The sequence below is a fragment of the Choloepus didactylus genome, chromosome Y, assembly GCF_015220235.1.
Source record: "Choloepus didactylus isolate mChoDid1 chromosome Y, mChoDid1.pri, whole genome shotgun sequence".
Lineage (NCBI taxonomy): Eukaryota > Metazoa > Chordata > Mammalia > Pilosa > Megalonychidae > Choloepus > Choloepus didactylus.
The window spans coordinates 33,236,203-33,255,370 of record NC_051335.1 but is presented as its reverse complement, the minus strand read 5'-3'; the positions used below and the strand labels follow the sequence as shown (position 1 = coordinate 33,255,370).

The 19,168-nt window shown below is 42.5% G+C and overlaps 1 protein-coding gene across 1 annotated transcript in view; it reads left to right on the top strand.

Annotated features, from left to right (window-relative positions):
- The first annotated feature begins 313 nt into the window (after window positions 1-313).
- The window catches only part of SLC25A43 (solute carrier family 25 member 43), a 56,354-nt gene continuing 37,499 nt past the window's right edge, over window positions 314-19,168 (top strand). Inside the window, 4 exon segments of the mRNA XM_037822842.1 lie at window positions 314-703; window positions 6,371-6,526; window positions 6,528-6,598; window positions 13,868-14,040. Coding sequence (XP_037678770.1) covers window positions 429-703; window positions 6,371-6,526; window positions 6,528-6,598; window positions 13,868-14,040 — 675 coding nt within the window. The 5' untranslated portion in view covers window positions 314-428.

The following is a 19,168-nucleotide window of genomic DNA, read 5'->3' as shown; positions in this document are numbered from 1 at the left end:
CAAAAGGAGAAAAAGGGCAAACAGAAGGAGCACAGAATATTCAGGAAACAAGACGTCTAGCTGGCGAGGCCATGAGAGAACACGGTGACTATTTCTCAACTGAAAACCGAAACTTCAGGCTTGACAACAGAAGCGCATACATTAAATCCTCAAGGCTTTGGACACCAGATCCTGCTGGTCCCTAGCCCCGCCCCGTCCTGCCCCCCCGTCCTGCCCCAGCCTGGCTCCTAGCCGCGAGGGCCAGCTCGGGCGTGGGCGGGGCATCACGTCCCAGTTACGGATCCGCCCCACGGTGGGACGGGGCCTAGCCCGCTGTCGGTTGCCCTGGGTCTGTGGCCCCGAGCCCCAAGTCGGAGCCACGGGATCTCCGGGGCTCGAGCTTGGGCTCGGGCCGCCGCGGCCGGCGGAGGGCCGGCCGCTGGGACGCAATGGCTACGTGGAGGCGGGACAACCGGCTGACCGGCAGCCAACGGCTGCTGTGGGCCGAGCTAGCGGGGGCGCTCAGCCTCAGCCTCACCGCCCCTCTGGAGCTCGCCACTGTGCTGGCCCAGGTCGGCGTCGTGCGAGGCCACGCCCGGGGGCCGTGGGCCACAGGACTCCGCGTGTGCCCGGCCGAGGGGCCCCGGGCCCTGTGGAAGGGGAACGGGATGGCGTGCCTGCGCCTCTTCCCCTGCAGCGCTGTGCAGCTCGCCGCCTACCGCAAGTAAGACCCGAGCCCGAGCCGGCGTGGGCGGGGCCGGGCGGGCGGGCGGGCAGCCGGGAAGCCAGCGCCGGGGTTCCATCCGGGGTTCCGCGGCCCTGCTTCCCGGGGGAGGGACCCTCTAGTAGGCCGCAGCACCCTTCTGGACACCGCGGGGGTCCCTCGGAGCAGTTTGGCCAAAAGGCGGTATCCATGGCTCTCCAAAGTGCAATCCCAAACTTGTTCACGTTTTGGGGGGGATTCTTGTCCCCCACCCACCTCGGTGCAGTTTTGCGGCGCTTAGCCCTGGCCCAGAGAGGGTTAGAGAGATCAGAGGTGGAAAGGGGGACAAGGAAGTTTCAGGGAAAGAGATCTGCAGAAAGAATGCAGATTCCCACATTACCCCAACTTGGAAAAATTTGTGCTGGTTTAGGAGAGAGACCCTTTTGAAGGTGCGTTTATGTATCTGTCTGTGTGACTGAAGTCCCCAGAAAAAGAGCTTGGTAAGGGGAGAGGGGCCCAATCCATTGCTGCAAAAAGGCCACAGATCTCTCTACAGGGCCCCCCACCACCACCACCTAAATGGAGTCCGGCAGAGGTGCAGCCTCCCTTCCCCCAGCCACAAACAGTGCCCTCAGCCTACTGCCTCACCCCACCCCTAGCTGCCTGCTGGCCACATTCCTTTGGGCTCTTTCTGCTTTCTTCCACATTAACAGCTCCTTTAAAAAAAGATTGAATGATGTACAGGCACTGTGAGTCCTAAAGCTTCTCTCAGAGCTCAGAGACATTTGCATTCTAAACTGGAAACAAAGCCTAAAAGAATGAATCAAATGATAGAATTTCAGGAAGAGATGTTTCTATATTTGGGGGCATGGTCCCGGTGTGCCTCATTCATTGGGCACAGGACCAACTCTGAAGACTAGACCTTGGCGTGCAATTAGGTAAACAGCCCACACAGTAAGTAGGGAGAGAGTCCTGACCACATGTCAAAGGATTTTGCCTAGATGCTGTTGAGGCCAGAGCTGGAACACCCACTTGGCAGCTGACAAGCCCAGTGGAATCAGCACCATTTTGCCTCTGGCTGAGAGTGAAGTTACGTCTTCTTCTGGAGGTGGGGAAGGTGGTGGGATCATATGACATTTCTGTCAAGGCTGTCTTCCTCCTCACCCAGTCCCCGTCATACCTGACTTGCCCTCAGCAACATCTGGTCTGCAGTCTGTAAACGGTTCTCTGGGTTTTAATGAATTAATTTCTCCCCACTTCTCCCTCTTTCCCACAAAGTGGTATGGAGCTCTTCTTTTGGATAAGATATAATATGTACAAGGGGTGAGGGGCAGCATGTCAAAGGCAGATTTAAGTAGTGTGGCTTCTCCACTAACCACCTAGAATACACATCACTGGATTTTTATAACTCCTGCCTCCTTCCCTGTAAGGTCGGTAGGGCAGAAAGTTTCATTATGCCCATTTTACAGATGCAGACTTGGGCTAAGACAGTCATATCTCTTGTCAGTTGACAGAACAGAGTTCTGCTGCCTGGCCTTCTGACTCCAAACTTTATACTTTCTGTTACAGCATGCTGCCTTACTCTCTGTATTCATTTGACATTAATTTAGCCAGCCTTCATTAAATACCCACTGTGTGCATGATGCTGGAGACAATACAAAGATGAAAGGGGTATGGCCTCTGTGCCCCAGGAAGTTACAATGTAATAGAAGATTAAGACTGGTATGTCCATAAGGTGACATGTGATTGCCAGGGGCAAAGCTCTATGGAAATGTATACTTCTGATGTAGAAGGGTGCGTGAAGACTTTACAGATGATGAAAGAGAAGGGTACGTGAAGAATTTACAGAGTAAAAAAAAAAAACATTTGAGTTTGGCCTTGGGAGATTATGTAGGTGTTTGCTGGGCAAAGATGGAGGGAAAGATATTGCAGGTAATTTTATGTATGAACAAAGTTACAGAGGCAGGAAGGCATGCAGCACGACTGGATCATAAAGTGTGTTTGTGGCAGAAGTGGGAAATACAGCCAGAAAAGCAGGTTGTGATAAGACCTTGGAGGACCGGGTTAAAGAGTTTAGACTTTACTTGCTATGCAAGGGGAACTGTAGGAGATTTTTGAGCCAGGGGAGGGCTGTGATCAAAGCAGTTCCAAAGGAATTATTGTCACCCACTGGCAGGGTAGGATGACTAGAGAGGAGGATGATAGGGTGGCAGGACCAGTTAGGAACCTGTCTCACTCGTCCATGTAGCAGCACAGGTGCCTTGAGGTAGGCTGGTGACAGTAGTAGGGGAGAAGACGAGAAGGGTGGAAGAGGAAGAATAGAAAGTTACCCAGGCTAGGTTTGCTAATAATTTTTTCTCTGCAGGATTTTTTTTTTTCTTGAAACTAAAAGGAAGTTTTTTGGTAAATGGCAAGACATAGATAGAAAGCAAAGTGGTTGATTAATCACAGTGCCATCCTTCCTACCTTATTACACTGATTCATCTCTACTCCTTCCTTACCATATCTGCCAACAATTGGCTGGGGTTAATGCTATAGCCTATAATCACGGATTTGAATAAAGCATAAACATCCAGAGTGTTCAGGAAATGGAGCAGTTAGATGACTGTCCACGAACACTAGAGGAAAAGCTGGAGTTTGAAACCAGGCCTTCTGGCTCCTTAATCCAGGGCTCTGCTCACCATTCCTCAGATGAAATTGCTGTGCACCTAGATTTAAGATCCAAAGAGTTCCACCCAGTAGAATCTTATAGGAACTAGATTCTTGCATTGAACAAATAATACCTTACCACAATGGACCGTTTTCAAATGCATCAAATAATAGACTCCCTCCCTAACTACTCCAAAATGATTACTTATCTGTATAAACAATGGTTTGGATCCTTGTAGCTGTGAAAGTTTTCATGACCCAACACCATTTCCTCTTTGTGTGACCACTCCCCGAGCTTGGGTTTGGTGGCATTGGCTGCATACCTGTGTTAGTTTGAAGCATTGGCAGCTTTAACTACGTATAGCCAGGGCATTTGGTCGTGTGTGTAGTATCTGTGCCGGTTGAGAGGAAAGGGTTACGGTAGTTCAACAGCTAATCAAGTCTCGCTGGAAAAAGCTTCTGCATATGTGGGGGAGTAGGAGGAAGAATAATTCTGCCATAGCCAGTCTAGTGAACTGAAGATGTAGGGACCAGGATGACCTCATTGATGGCTTATCAGGGTTGTCTGCCCTGACTCGTCACAATTCTGAGTGGCCCTTGTCTGTATCAAATGGTGGGAGTCTAAGAAGAAAGGACCTCCTTTGGTTCTTTTTTAAAAATTTTTGTATATTTGATAGTAAGACCTACTTTATATAACAAAGTTTCATAAGACGGGATTCCTCTTCCTTGTTCATAAAGTCATTCGATGACCTAGTGGCCTGTTTCCTTTCCAGTTGCCCCTATCAGCCCTTTTCTTGGGCAAGACTTTTGACCTCTCTTAATATCTACGTTGAGTGCTAGCCCAGTGTCTCGCGCATTGTATGTGTTCAATAAATGGCTAATGAATTAATTACTGCCCCTAGAAGCAGCTGTGTGGGTTGGGGAGTAAGGGTGAGGCCATGAGGATGAATGGTGTTTCCTTTGGCATTTCAGACTCCCACCTTCATCTGGGTTGTTACAGCTTGCTGCAGAACCCCCCTCCTGTCAAGCATTTCCATCCTCTCTGTCACCCCTGCCTCTCCTAAGGTTCCCCTCCACCCTGAGTGGCTGGGGGAGAGAAGAGGGAGGAACACAGAAGTGTGCAGGCAACAAAAGGTCACCAGGCTGCACCTGGAGGCAGATGGCCCAGTGGTGAAGGCCAGTGTTAGTTATTTGCATTTTTAAAAGGTAGCTGGTTAACTCAAATAACTGTTCCGTTGGTGCAGTTTAGGTAGACTGACAAATGAAGTCAAGAATTTTCTATAGCTTGAAGGAGATGTTTTTAATCAAACGTCTGTGTTTAGGGACAAAGGAACCTTCACAGGACCACTTAAATGGTTTTGCCTGGACCACCCACTCCTCTGATTTATCATGCAGAGGGCCCTGACCTACTAACAAACTGCAGGAGCAAGAACTCACCTCTTTGGACATTTTAAAGCCAAAGAACTGGGGATGCTTAGGTTTTTAAAAAGATACAATACTTTCGTTTTAGCCTAGCTCTATTCCTTACCTTTTTTTCAAAACCCTCATTATCCCTCTCCCGACCCCCATCTCTGGCAGAAAATATTACTGTTTTTCCTGGTTTCCAAGCTTTATTCAGATTCTGTGCTCATCAGCAAGAAGGAGTAAAATTCCTTTGCTCCCTGCTCAGAGAATGCATGCCGTGTAGAAGTCCCCTTATACTGATTTCTCACTCCTTCTGAAAAGAGGGATTATAACAGAGTGGAAAAAGAATACCCAAAGCTGTGTTATGGGGAAATTGTAAAACTACAGAAAAATGCAAATAACAGTCTAGCAAGTACTCATATACCCAACATCCAGAATTGAGAGTTAGCATTTTGTTTCCTTCGAGTATCCTTTTGCAATGCAAGAAACAAAACATTACAGATAAAGCTGAAGTCCTCTTCAACCTCATCCACAGTCTCCTTCCCTTGTCACCTCTTCTTTAATACATTTATGTATCCACGGTTTTATATTGTAGATGTGTTTCTTAATTTAAATCAATGGTTATACACTATAGATCTTTCTGCAGCTTATTTGTGCACTCAGTATTACGCTTTTATAATTTATTCCTGTTGATAAGCATAGCTCCAAGTTCATTCATTTAACTTATATAGTATCCATGGTATGACTATCACAATTTTCTGTTCCCCTACCAGTGGAGTTTTTCACAGTTCCACAGTTAACATCTTTGTATATATCTTCATATGTACATATGCAACATTACTGTGATTGTCATTGACGGCGCTGATTTATGCATGTGAATGAGGTTGAAAGGGAAAGTTTTGGATCATGCATGTTACTGGAATGAAAGTTAGAAGATGAAACATGGGACTGTATATGCACATGTGCAAGAGTTGCTCTAGAGTATGCCCCTAGAAGTGGAATCTTTTCAGTTTTACCAGCTACTGCAAAGTGGCCGAACCAATTTATACCTCTGTCAGCAGTGGGTGATAGTTCCTGTTTTCACACATCCTCATCATCACTTGATATTATCAGACCTTTCTTTTAATCTTTGCCAGGCTGCTGGATGAGAGATGGTATCTTGCTATTGTTTTTATGTGTCATTTCCCTGATGGCTTGTGTGGTGGAGCATTTTCTCTTATAATTATTAAACCAATATAGTTTTAAAACTGGGGATGCTCAAAATCTTTATTTCGAGTGATTTCATTCCCTTGAAGTTTGAACAGAACCAAAGGGGTGCTTTCTGGTTCACCGTTTGCTAACACTTTTGTGCATGTAAACCCCACAATAAAGCCAGTCTTGACAGTTAGGCAGATAAAAGGAGAAAGTGCTTAAACTGAAGTGAAGATGACTTAGGGTAGATATAAATAAGAGGGTTGGGGCATCTCTTCCTTGTAGCTAACTAGCATTATAGAAATACAGTGGGCTTAAATTTGTTATTCATTAATCCTAGTACATTAGTATGGTAATTTTCACTTTGCAAAGCACTTTGAAATGCTGGAAAATTAACCCAATCCGTAGGTGATTCCCTTGGGCTTTCCCCCTCTTTTCTTCCAGGTTTGTTGTGCTGTTCACAGATGACCTGGGCCATATTTCCCAGTGGAGCTCAATCATGGCGGGGAGTCTTGCAGGCATGGTTTCTACCATTGTGACATATCCAACAGATGTCATCAAAACCTGGCTGATTGTGCAGAACCTGGTGGAACCATCTTACAGCTTTGTCTACTGTTTACCAACAGGAAGGGTTCCTGTCCCTTTATCGAGGGGTTTCCCTGACTATTTTAGGTAAAATGCAATTTTTTACCTTGTCCAAGAAAATGGACGTATGTGTTCTTTGACATATAAGAATGTATTGTTGACCTTTGTTTCTGACCAGTAAAATAAGTTTTACTGAATTCATAGTTGTATGGATTCAATCCATATAGATATAGCCAATTAACTTCTTTCTATTCAGAGTCACACACCCCACTCCTAACTTTGGCCAGTCACATCCCAGGGAGGTGGAGTAAAGCAGAGAATAGGTGTGGCTCAGCACAAACTGGTAGGGAAATAATCCTAAACACTCCCCATCTGACTGTGGGAAGGAGTCTTCAGTGTGCATACAGGTAATGTCTGAACACCAGGGTGGGAACTGTACCTTCTGGGGTCTTGGTAACCTCTTCTGGGGCTACACACACACAGGTTACCCTAGTTGCCAAATCTAGTAGACTTTCAGCCCTTTATCTGATCTTTGTCATAGCATTTGGTAAGATTGCTCACCCCTTCATCTGGAAACTTGGCCCCTAGTGCCCCACCGACTCCTGGATGTCTTCCTACCTCTCTGGCAGCTCCTGTGCATCTGGTTCATCTGGTTCATCTGACACTGACAGCCCCCCTTACATATTACTATTCCCCCCAGACTCCTTCCTTAGCTTTCATGTCACCCTCTGCCTTAGCTTTCTTCTCAGCCTCCATACCCTCCCTAGGCGGCCTCATCTAAACTTGAGGCTTAAATGAGCATCATTATACTCTACTGACTCCCAATCTCTTTCATAACGATGACTAACATATACTGTGTGTGTATTATGTGCCAGAAACTGTGCTAAATGCTTTGCAGACAGTCTCTCATTGAAGCCTCATTTTACAGCTGAGGAAATAGATGCTTAGGGAGGCTAAGTGACTTGGGAAGGTCACTTAAGATAGAAGTGGAAGAACCAAGCTATGCAACGCCAAAGCCTTCTCTCTTAACCACTGTCCTATACCAACTCCCAGTGGCAATTAGAGACCTTCACCTAGACACTCCATAGGCACATCAACCTCAAGACTAAACCTGATATCCTTGTTTGTCTCAAACTTGCTCTTTTCCTGTATTCCCTAGTGAACGATCCCTCCTTCCTTTCACCAACTCCTCCTTGTTCTCCACCCCCACTTCAGACAGTCACCAAGTTCTGTCAATTTGGTCACTTTTAACTCTCCAGTCTGTCCTTTCTTCATCCCCTTCATCTCTACCTTAGGCCATACCTGCTCCCATCTACCCTGTTTAATTTGATCGTTTCACCACCCTTGCTTCACTGCCCCCCCTTAGATGCCTTCAGTGGCTCCTTCTGAGCTACTGGGAAAAGCTTTCATGACAGCATGCCTTTGTAAATACTGTTCCCTCTGCCTGGAATGCCTTTCCACTCTTCTCTGTGTCTGATGAAATCCTACACATTCCTTGAGATCTAGTTCAAAAGTTCTCTCTTCTCTGAACTCCTTCCCGATTCCCCCAGGCAAAATTAATCACTCTTATCCTTGTGTACCTAAAGCACTTTGTGTGGCCCTCTATTATGGCACATATCCGGGGTGCCATATTTATTCATTTTTCCCTGGCTGTCTCCTCTGCTGAATGGTGAGCATCCCCAGGACAGGAATTAGCCTAGTCGTCTGTATTTCCAGCACCTGGCATAAGGCCTAGCACTATCATAAGTGCTAGTTTTCCAAATGAAGATAAAGGGAGTGTGCCAGTTTGAATGAATCGTGTCTCCCCAAATGCCGTTATGTTTGATGTAATCTTTTGTGGGCAGACCTATCAGTGTCAATTAGATTGTAATACTTTGAGTGTTTCCATGGAGATGTGCCCCCACCCAACTGTGGGTGATGACTCTGATTGGATAATTTCCATGGAGATGTTACCCCACCCATTCAGACTGGGTCTAAATTAAATCACTGGAGCCATATAAATGAGCTGACAAACAGAAGGCGCTCACTGCAGCTGTGAGTGACATTTTGAAGTGCAGCTGAGAGTGACATTTTGAAGAGGATCTACAGCCAAGAGGGACACTTTGAAGAAAGCACAGGAGCTGCAGATGAGAGACAGTTTGAAGATGGCCATTGAAAGCAGACTTTTGCTCAAGAGAAGCTAAGAGAGGACAAATGCCCCAAGAGCAACTAAGAGTGACATTTTTGAGGAACTGCAGCCTAGAGAGGAACGTCCTGGAAGAAAGCCATTTTGAAACCAGAACTTTGGAGCAGACACCAGCCATGTGCCTTCCCAGCTAACAGAGGTTTTTTGGATGCCATTGGCCATCCTCCAGTGAAGGTACCTGATTGCTGATGTGTTACCTTGGACACTTTATGGCTTTAAGACTGTAACTGTGTAACCAAATAAACCCCCTTTTAAAAAAGCCAATCCATCTCTGGTGTTTTGCATTTTGGCAGCATTAGCAAACTAGAATAGGGAGGGACTGGTAAGTCATTTTTTTAAACAGTTTATTCACACACGATACAGTCCATCCTAAGGGTACAATCAGTGCCTCCAAGTATAATCATATAGTTATGCATTCACCAGCATAATGTGTATGAGAACATTTCCATTTCTTCCACAAAGAAAGAAGAAAAGGAAAAGAGAAAAAAATAGAAACAACAGCAAGAATCTCATACCCCTCCATTTATCTCCCTCTTATTGACATTTAGCTTTGGTATTGCCTTTGTTAACAATTAATGAAAGAGCATTACAATGTTAATGTTAACCATAGATGCTAGTTTGCATTAATTATATTTTTTCCATATACCATCCCATTTTTAACACCTTGAAATGGCAACATTCATTCGTTCTCCCTCATGTAAACACTTCCTTATATTTCTACATTTAATCACCATCATTGTCCTCTCTAGGTTTCGCTAAGTTATGCAATCCCAGTTTTTAGCCCCTATCTTTTCTTCTAGTGTCATGCACACACTAGCCTTCCTCTTTCAACTGAACTCATACTCAGCTTTGTTCATTATACTTAAAATATTGTGCTACCATCTCACAGTATGATGCTATCCATTTCTGAATGTTTACAATCAATTCTGTTGAACATTCTGTATTCCTTCTGCATCAAATGCCCATTCTCTACCCTCTTTCTATCTCCTAATAACCTGTGTTTTCAACTTTAACTCCCAGAGTTTGCTCCTTAATATTAGTTCATATTAGTGAGACCATACAGGATTTGTCCTTTGTTTCTGGCCTATTTCACTCAACATAATGTCCTCAAGGTTCTTCTGCATTGTTGCATGCATCATGACTATTCTGTCTTACAGCTGCATAATATTCCGTCATATGTATATACCACAGTTTATCCTTTCATCCAGTGATTTGGGCTAGTTCCGTCTCTTGGCAATTGTGAATAATGCCGCTAAAAATATCAATGTGCAAATGTTTGTTCATGTCCCTGCTTTCAGTTCTTCCAAGTATATACCTAGTAATAGGATTGCTGGATCTTATGGCAATTCTGTACTTAGCTTCCTGAGGAACCATCAAACTGCCTTCCAGAGCAGTTGCACCATTCTACATTCCCACCAATAGTGAATAAATGCACCTGTTTCTCCATGCCCTCTCCAGCACTTGTAGTTTTCTGTTTTTGTTGTTGTTGTTGTTTTTTTTTTTTTTTTTTGATAATGGCCATGAGTAGTAGGTGTGAGATGATATCTCATTGTGGTTTTGATTTGCATTTCTCTAATAGCTAGTGAAGTTGAGCATCTTTTCATATGCTTTTGAGCCGTTTGTAATCCCCCCTTGGAAAAGTGTCTATCCATGTTTTTTGCCCATGTCGTGTTTTTTTAATGTCATTTCAAACATTTGAAACAATTTCTCAGCCTTTCTTGACACAGAGCCCTCACCCCCTTAATATAGAATATTCCTTATTTTGTGTTTGGTGTTTTTTCATTGATTATATTCAGATTATGTATCCCTGGTTTGAATACTAAATAAATGTGTGTTCTGTTCTTCTCAGGGTATCGCAGCTGGAGGCACACAGTGGCCACCTGTCACTCATTTGTGATTTTAATTTTGATGACCAATTTAAGTTGCTGTCCAGTTTCTCTGCTGTATGGATACTGTTGTCTCCTTGCAAATTATAAACAGTCTGTAGGTAGACATCATTTGGTCTTCTTTTTATCATTTCCAGTTCTTTGTCAAATTTCTCAATATTACCTCCTGAACAGAGTAAAACTGTATCTATATTTATATCTGTATCTATATTTATATCTTTATATCTATATATCTATATCTGTCTATTTTAAAGCCTGTGTGTGATAGCTCTAATATGTGTCTGCAATGACATCTAACACTTACTAACTGGAGTTAAGCCAAAGTTTACAGGTTAAGGGCATAGCACTACACAAGACTGCCCTCACTTCAGCCACCAACTGCAAGTTCCTGAGTTCCTAGGGCCACCCTCACTTCTTAACAGTAAATTTTTTTATTTTTAATTATTTTTAAAGCAATTTTATTGAGATATACTCACACACCATATAATCCATTCAAAGTATACAATCAGTGTCTCACAGTATCATCATATACTTGTGCATTCGTTGCCACGATCAATTTCCGAGCATTTTTGTTACTCCAAAATAAAGTAAAAAAACAATATTTAAAAATATAAAAATAAAAAGAAATAAAAAAGAACACCCAAACTATCCCATACCCCTTATCCTCTCCCCATTGTTTGTATATTTCTGTCATTATTTTATTACTCATCTGCCCAAACACTGGTTAAAGGGAGTGTCAGTCACCAGGTTTTCACTATTACATGGTCACATGATAAAAGCTATATAGTTATACATTTGGGTGGAGAAAAAAAATATATATATATATATATATTCGGGACCGCCTCAAGGAGCTGGGGGAGGATGCGGAGGTGTTTGACTTCCTCACCTGGATTATTGCTGATGTTCTCACAAACATTGGGGACTGATGGCTTGACATGCTGAGCCCTCTGTCTTGGAGCTTGCCCCCATGAAGCTTGTTACTGCAAAGGAGAGGCTAAACCTGCTTATAATTGTGCCTAAGAGTCTCCCCCTGAGTGCCTCTTTGTTGCTCTGATGTGGCCCTCTCTCTCTAGCTAAGCCACCTTGGCAGGTGATCTCACTGCCCTCCCCACTACATGGGACCTGACTCCCAGGGTTGTAAATCTCCCTGGCAATACAGGATATGACTCCCGGGAATCTGGACCCAGCATCATGGGATTGAGAACATCTTGACCAAAAGGTGGATATGAAATGAAACAAAAGAAAGCTTCAGTGGCTGAGAGATTTCAAATGGAGTCGAGAGGTCACTCTGGTGGACATTCTTATGCACCATATAGATAACACTTTTTAGGTTTTAACATACTGGAATAGCTAGAAGTAAATACCTGAAACTACCAAACTCCAACCCAGTAGCCTTGACTTGAAGATGATTGTATAACAATGTAGATTACAAGGGGTGACAGTGTGATTGTGAAAACCTTGTGGATTGCACTTCCTTTATCCAGTGTATGGATGGACGAGTAGAAGACTGGGGACAAAAACTAAATGAAAAATAGGGTGGGATGGGGGGGTGATTCGGGTGTTCATTTTTATTTTTATTTTTTTTCTGATTCTTTCTGTTGTAAGGAAAATGTTTAAAATAGATTGGAGGTGATGAATGCACAACTATATGATGGTACTGTGAACAGTTGATTGTACACCATGGATGATTGTATGGTATGTGAATATATCTCAGTAAAACTGAATTTTTTTTAAAAAAAGCAGTATAGTTATACCACTGTCATCATGAATCAAGTCTACTGGATTACCATTCAACAGATTCAGGTATTTCCTTCTAGTTATTCTAATACACCAAAAACTAAAAAGGGATATCTATATAACGCGTAAGAATAACCTCCAGAATGACTTCTCGACTCCACTTGAAATCTCTCAGTCACAGAAACTTTGTTTTGTTTAATTTCTTTTCCCCCTTTTGGTCCAAAAGGTTTTCTCAATCCTAAGATACTAGGTCCAGGCTCATCCCTGGGAGTCATTTCCCTTGTTACACCCCTGGGAGTCATGTCCCACGTAGTAGGGAGAGCAGGAATCCATCTGCTGAGTTGGCTTAGAGAGAGAGGCCACATCTGAGCAACAAAAGGTTCTCTTGGGGTGATTCTTGGGCACAATTATGAGTAGGCTTAGCTTCTCCTTTGCAGTAACAAGCTTCAGAAGGGCAAGCCCCAAGATCAAGGGTGTGGCCTATTAAATTGGTAGTCCCAAATGCTTGTGAGACTATCAGGAATTCCCCAGGTGAGGAAGTTTAATATTTCCACATTTTTCCCTAAGCCCTTCAAGGGGACTCTGCCAATACTTGTTTATTTTCTGCCCAGATTACTCTGGTGGTAAGTCATTTTTAATGTTATTAAATGAATATTACATTTTTCTAAACATCAACAGTCCTGCTTCTGTTTTAAATCACATTTTGAGGAAGAAATTGAGTCTCTCTGTAAACTGAAGAGTGCTCCTAGAGTGTCTGGAAGTGCCTCTACTGCACTACTTGCTCACCATCTTTTCCTAGAAAGGTGACATGGCACACAGTTTAGGGGGCCCACTGGGGCCCTGTATGACCACATCAATCCCAAAGGGGAGGTCAAGTAACCTTCCTCACCACTGAGAGTCTCTCACTTGGCAGTTTCACAGCATGTTTCCTTCTCAGCTAGAGAACAGTCCTTCCTACCCTCCAAAACTTGATTTAGGTGCTGCCTAATATAACTTATTTTTTTAATGTGAGTGGTTTCTTTCAACATTTTATTTTTTTTTAATTTCAAACCTACAGCAAAGTATAAAGAATTGTCGAGTGAACACCCATATACGTACCACCTAAATCCTACAATTAACATTTTGCTGTATTTGCTTTATCACATATGTATCCATCTATCCCTCTAGCCATTTATCTGTCCACCCTATTTTTTTATGATGTCACTGTAAGTTGAAAACATCAGTACACTTCATCCCTAAACCCTTCAACATGTGCATCAACTACAGTTCAATCTTTTTTTATGTTTTTAAGTATAATTTACATAAGTGGAATGCATAAACCTTAAATGACCCATCTATTGCATTTTGACAAATAATACAAACCCCTTTCAAAATGCAGAACATTATCATCACCCAAGAATGTTCCCTCCTGCTCCTTTGGTTGAAGTGATCTTTAATAAGCCCAGAGCCCCTCCTGTTTACCTTCCCTGGATTCCCCACAGACCTGTATGTTCTCAAGCTAGTGTTTTCCCGAGACATCAGCATCCTCTTCCTGGCCTCATTTTGCAGGTGCTCTCCCATTGTCTGCTGGCTCCCTTCTAGTTTACATTAACCTGGAGAAAATCTGGGATGGACCCCGAGATCAGTTCTCTCTACTCCAGAACTTTGCTAATGTCTTTCTGGCTGCTGCAGTGACCCAGACCCTCTCTTTTCCCTTTGACACCGTGAAGAGGAAAATGCAGGTAAGGAGTGTGTGTGTGTGTGTGTGTGTGTGTGTGTGTGTGTGTGTGTGTGGTGGGAGGGGGCGCCTTGAAATTTTTGTGGGTGGGTAACAACCACAAGGGACACTGACCCTGAGTGATGCCTGGTTTCCAAAGAGATTGTGACTGCTCGAACAAACACTGTGCAAATCCCACTCCGCAGGGTTTCTGCTGCTAACCTCAGGGCTGTTGTCCTAGCTGGAGCTGCGTCCCACCACCCATTACATCACTTGTGGTTCTCCTTCCTCCAAGACTACCAGGTTGTAGAATGAGCCAGCACTCCCTCTCCTTGTTGCCTCCCTAGCAAGGATGCAGCACTCTTGCTTTCACAGCTACTCCTTACCTCAGTGAAACAGACTAGATAGAATGAAAATAAGCCGGGAATGATAGATGACAGTGGTCCCAAAGTCCCTGATTCCATTGCTGCAGAAGTAACTGACATTTAAAATGGGTCAGTATTAAGAGTGGGATTGGCCATGCCTTTTCTCCTAATCATTACCTGGGAAAACTCACATTTTCTCTACAGACCACAGAGGCAAAAGCCTGATACCAGAGGCTTCAAAGTGGATAATTGGCTTAGCCTAGAATAAGCGATTTTTGGTAAAAGAAACATCAGAGTGGTTCAAATAAAGTGTGTGTGTGTGGAGGGGGGTGGTTACAGCTACTTCTAAACAGCAGGGGCAGACTCAGAATCTGAACAGGGCTGACACTTTACCTCATCCCTCAACCCTGTTCACTCTCCCCAGCCTCCTTTAATATACCACTTCCACAGGCTTGCCTTCCTCCATGGTTTCTTCTGGGCAAATCTTGATTTATATAACCCATGTATTCCTGAAAAGCTGCATGGAAATTTTATTTTGGGTCAGCTAATTCAAATTTTCAATGATCCTTCCCAGCTGAGTTGGTTTTTCCACCTGACTCTAGTTTGTCCCTCTGCTCTCTGAATGACCTCTGGCTTCCCTTTGGCAGTTTTCTTGGTTGGTCTGGGCCATCGACTACCTCAGCACTTATAGGCCTGAAGGTACCTATCCCAGCCCACAGAGAAAAGCTGCCTTCAGAGTAATACACATCATGATTACACCCAATTCTGCCACTCCAATCTGTCAAACTCTATTCATCTGTCTGCGTTGTGTTCCTTTCTTGTCCTTGTCCAAACATAAGTAATTGTCACACTGTTGTGATCATTGGATAGATGCAAATTTAGAGCATACTTAGCGATTGCTTGTTTATAAAAGCCGTTATTTCTCATTTTAAAAATCATGCACACAGAGTACAGAAAATTTTGGAAATATAGAAAAATACAAAAAAGAAAACAATAATTACCCATAACCCAACATCATGGATTATAATGATTTTTTCTTCCACATATGTATGTGTATGTGTGTGTATAAATATATGTGTATGAATACAAACATACATATATGTAATACATGTATATAGAAGGTCATTTTTTATAAAACTATGTTCATATTATGTATGAAAATGAGTATCCTGTCTTTTTCATACATACTGGTTATTGACCCAGGTCATTAATTATTGAGAGCATCTTTTAAAATTATCACATTATATTCCATCATATGGATGTGCCATAAAGATTTAACAATTTCTTAGTTTTTTAATATTTTGGCTGTTTCTAATTCTTCAGGATAATAACATTGCCTTGAACATCCTTGTGTTTTTTCACATCCATGATAATACCCTTAGGCTATATGCCAAGAAATTGACTTACTGGTCACAAGATATGAATAATTCTAAGGCTGTTAATGAAATTTGCACTCCAGGAAGGTTCTAAGTTTATATTCCCAACAGCAATAAGTGAGAGTGGTTTAATCTCCTAAACACTCATCAACATTATTATCAGTTTTCAAATCGTTGTGAACTAATAGCTGAAAAATGGTAGCACATTGTTTTCATTTGAACTTCATTGATTATAAGTGAAGTTGCATATTTTTCATATATCAATCAGCCCTTTGCATTTCTATGTAAATTTTCTGTGACCCTTACCTATTTTTCTAGAATATTTGGGTTTTTCTATTTATTACTAAGAAATCTTTATATATTAAGACTGTTAACCCTTGATCATACATTGCCCAGGTTTTTCCCAGTTTGACATTTGGCTTCTAATGCTGTTTATGTAGTAGTGTTGCTGTTGCGTTCTATATATCTTTTAAATTTTTACGCAATTGTATCTATTACTATTTTTTTTGTTTCTAACTTTGCTTTTCTGCTTAAAAGACCTTCCTCATCCCACAAGCATATGGCTAGTCACTTATGTGTCCTTTTAATACTTTTTTGCTATAATTTTTATACTTTAATACATTTAGAATTTATCTGGGGTATGATATGAGCTAATGATCTAAGTTTTTTTAAAAATAGCTTACCAATTGTTTCAGCATCATTTTTTGAATAATCTTTCTTTTCCCCACTACTTTGTGATACAACTTGTACCACATGCTAAATGTTTATATATTCTAGGGCCTATCCTGGACTGTGTATTCTGTCCTATTGGTCTTTCAGTATGTGCTTGTGTCAGTACCACACTATTTCAATTACTGTAGTTTTTGTGATACATGTTAATATCTGGTAGGGCAAATCCCTCCAAGTTGCTCTTGAATATTTCCTGGATTATTATTCTTCCTGATGAACTTCAGAACTACCTTGCGATTTTGATTGGCATTATGTCAAACCTATAAGCTTGGAATAATTTAGGCAAAATCTTCAGTCTTGTATTCAAGAAGATGTTATATCTCTCCTTTAGATTCAGTCTCCTTTCATTAGGTTGAACCATATGAAATTGCCAAGATTTGACATGTTTTTATGGTTCAACCCATATAAAAGCTGTTTCCTTTTCATATAATGATAATGCCCTTTCTTAAAAAAAAAAAAAAAAAAAAGATAGCTTCCTTAAAAAAAAAGAGATAGAGTGGGAAGGAGGTATGATATACCATGATTTTTGTTGCTGCATTTAAAATCCTAGCCCTAAGAACCTCTTTTACTGTCAGTAGTGAGAATAGGCTCTCAATAGATGTTCATCAGAAGATGGTTAAAACAAAGGATGTTTATATCACTGGCTCCCATGCTTTCAGGATCACTTTTTGAAACAGTGGAGGTAGGGGTCTCTCTCCAGCACTTTCTGCCACCTCTTATGATTCAGTGTTCCTTATGCATGGTTCAAAGTTTGATGTGCTCAGCTTCTTCTCCACAGCAGGCCTGTCCAAAATCAGGGCCTTGAGCTGGGGAGTGGGGGTGGGGAGAGAGGAGTCAGTGAGAAAGGGTTTCAGGTGAAACAGAAACATGGAGTGGGGGGTTCAGTCTTCTCCATAAACCTTTAGCTTTCTTTTCTCCTCTTAGGGTCTAGAACAGTGCCCTCCTCTGGGGGAAATCTAGTCAATACTACATTCTACACTGCAATATATCCTTAACACAATACTATAAACCAGGGTAAGGTAAACTAGAAGTGGGTATTTGGCTGGTAATATTGATCATCTTTCTATGTATAGAAACCTTCTAGATAATTCATACACAGCTTCAAGAAGTTTTCAAATAAATGCAAAGTCATGATGGATGTTAAAAAAAAAAAGAAAATCCAAAGAGGTAATTTGCACTGTTTCCACAAAGTATAATCTGCATCCAATTTTGAATAAAACCATAAATGCCTTACAAAGATATAGGAAGTGAATTAATTCGTAGGGTCGTGGTGAAAGTGGTATTTTTCAAGAGTTAGTAAACATAATAATACCTTGTCCACTCTATATTAAAATCAACCCCCAAGACAGAACCGCAGGCTGCTTTTAAATACAAACATAGTATTGTTTTCTCTGGCCATTAGATGTTGCTGCAGTAAATGGGGCGCAAGCACCGTGGGTACTGGAGCCTTGCTGTGGGTAATCTCCATCTGGTTAATAACCTCATAATCCCTGCTTGAAATACACCTTCAGTCTGGAGTATAAGGGGCCTATAAACAACAAGTGAGCCCTAAATTTTGGGGGGTTTTCCCCTCAAAGCTCCCAATCCAAATTCTCTAAGAAGAGAAAGCTTTAACGACGGTCTCCCCACATGGGAACAGGGTTGCCAGCAGAATTTATGACGAGGGACCTTTGCAAGGCAACCAGGCTGCTCTGACATGAGCGCATTTATTAGTGGCATTTGCTTTGCCCATCAGGAAGCAAATCAATATCAGGTGTCTTTTGGATAACCAGCTGGACAGGGAATTTTTCTCAACTCCCACAGTGACGGCCACTTTGTCTGAATGTCTCCTTCTCCTAATATGCTTTGCTTTAATCTAGACACACATGCATGCACACACACACACACACACACACACAATCTGCTGTTGAATGCTACATCAGGTTGGAACTCTTTTGAACATTAATGGCAGTAATCAGAAGTCTTGGTTAAACAGCTGAGCCCTTCACCATGCTTACACTTACATTATTCCTTTTTCTTTTTCTTGCCTTGGCTCCTGGCTGGCATGCTAGAGAATGGAAAGGTAAAGTATTCATGTGCATGTTTTGGTAGAATGGTTTCTGGCGGGAAGGGAGTGGTCAGCCCCATGCATGCGCAGATGAAATGAGCCACCCCCCACCTGGTGTGCTTTCACGGACCCCAAGACCCCCTTACCTAAAATCCCCTTCTCCGCTTCAGTGCATCTTAGCTCGAACTCTTCCAAGTAGGTCCTGGCCTTTTCATCCTTGTGTCTCCAGCTCCTGGTCAGAAGAGGCTGGTGGCAACACTTAGTGTATTAGGATAAGTAGGAGGGGTAAGTATAACAGATTGATTTCCTGATTCATCTGTGGGTCCCTAATAAGGACCAGGGAGTCCTGATTTAAAAAAAAAAAAAAAGTCATTTTCTGGACGGGTGCATGTGGAGGAGAGAGGGAGACAAGCTGGGGGGTACTATCCTGAAAATCCAGGGAGCAGCTGAGAATATGTGAGCCTGGGAACCCAGTGGCCTCCTAAGAAGGATCCAGAGTGAGGCACCAGGCATAAGCTTGGTCCCCTCATACCTCTGCCTGACACCTTTCCCTGCTGCTGATATTAGGTGTCTCCGTTTCATCAAATGTAAAACCAAGTATCAACCTGTTGCTGTATAGCCCAGTGCCTTTTTTTG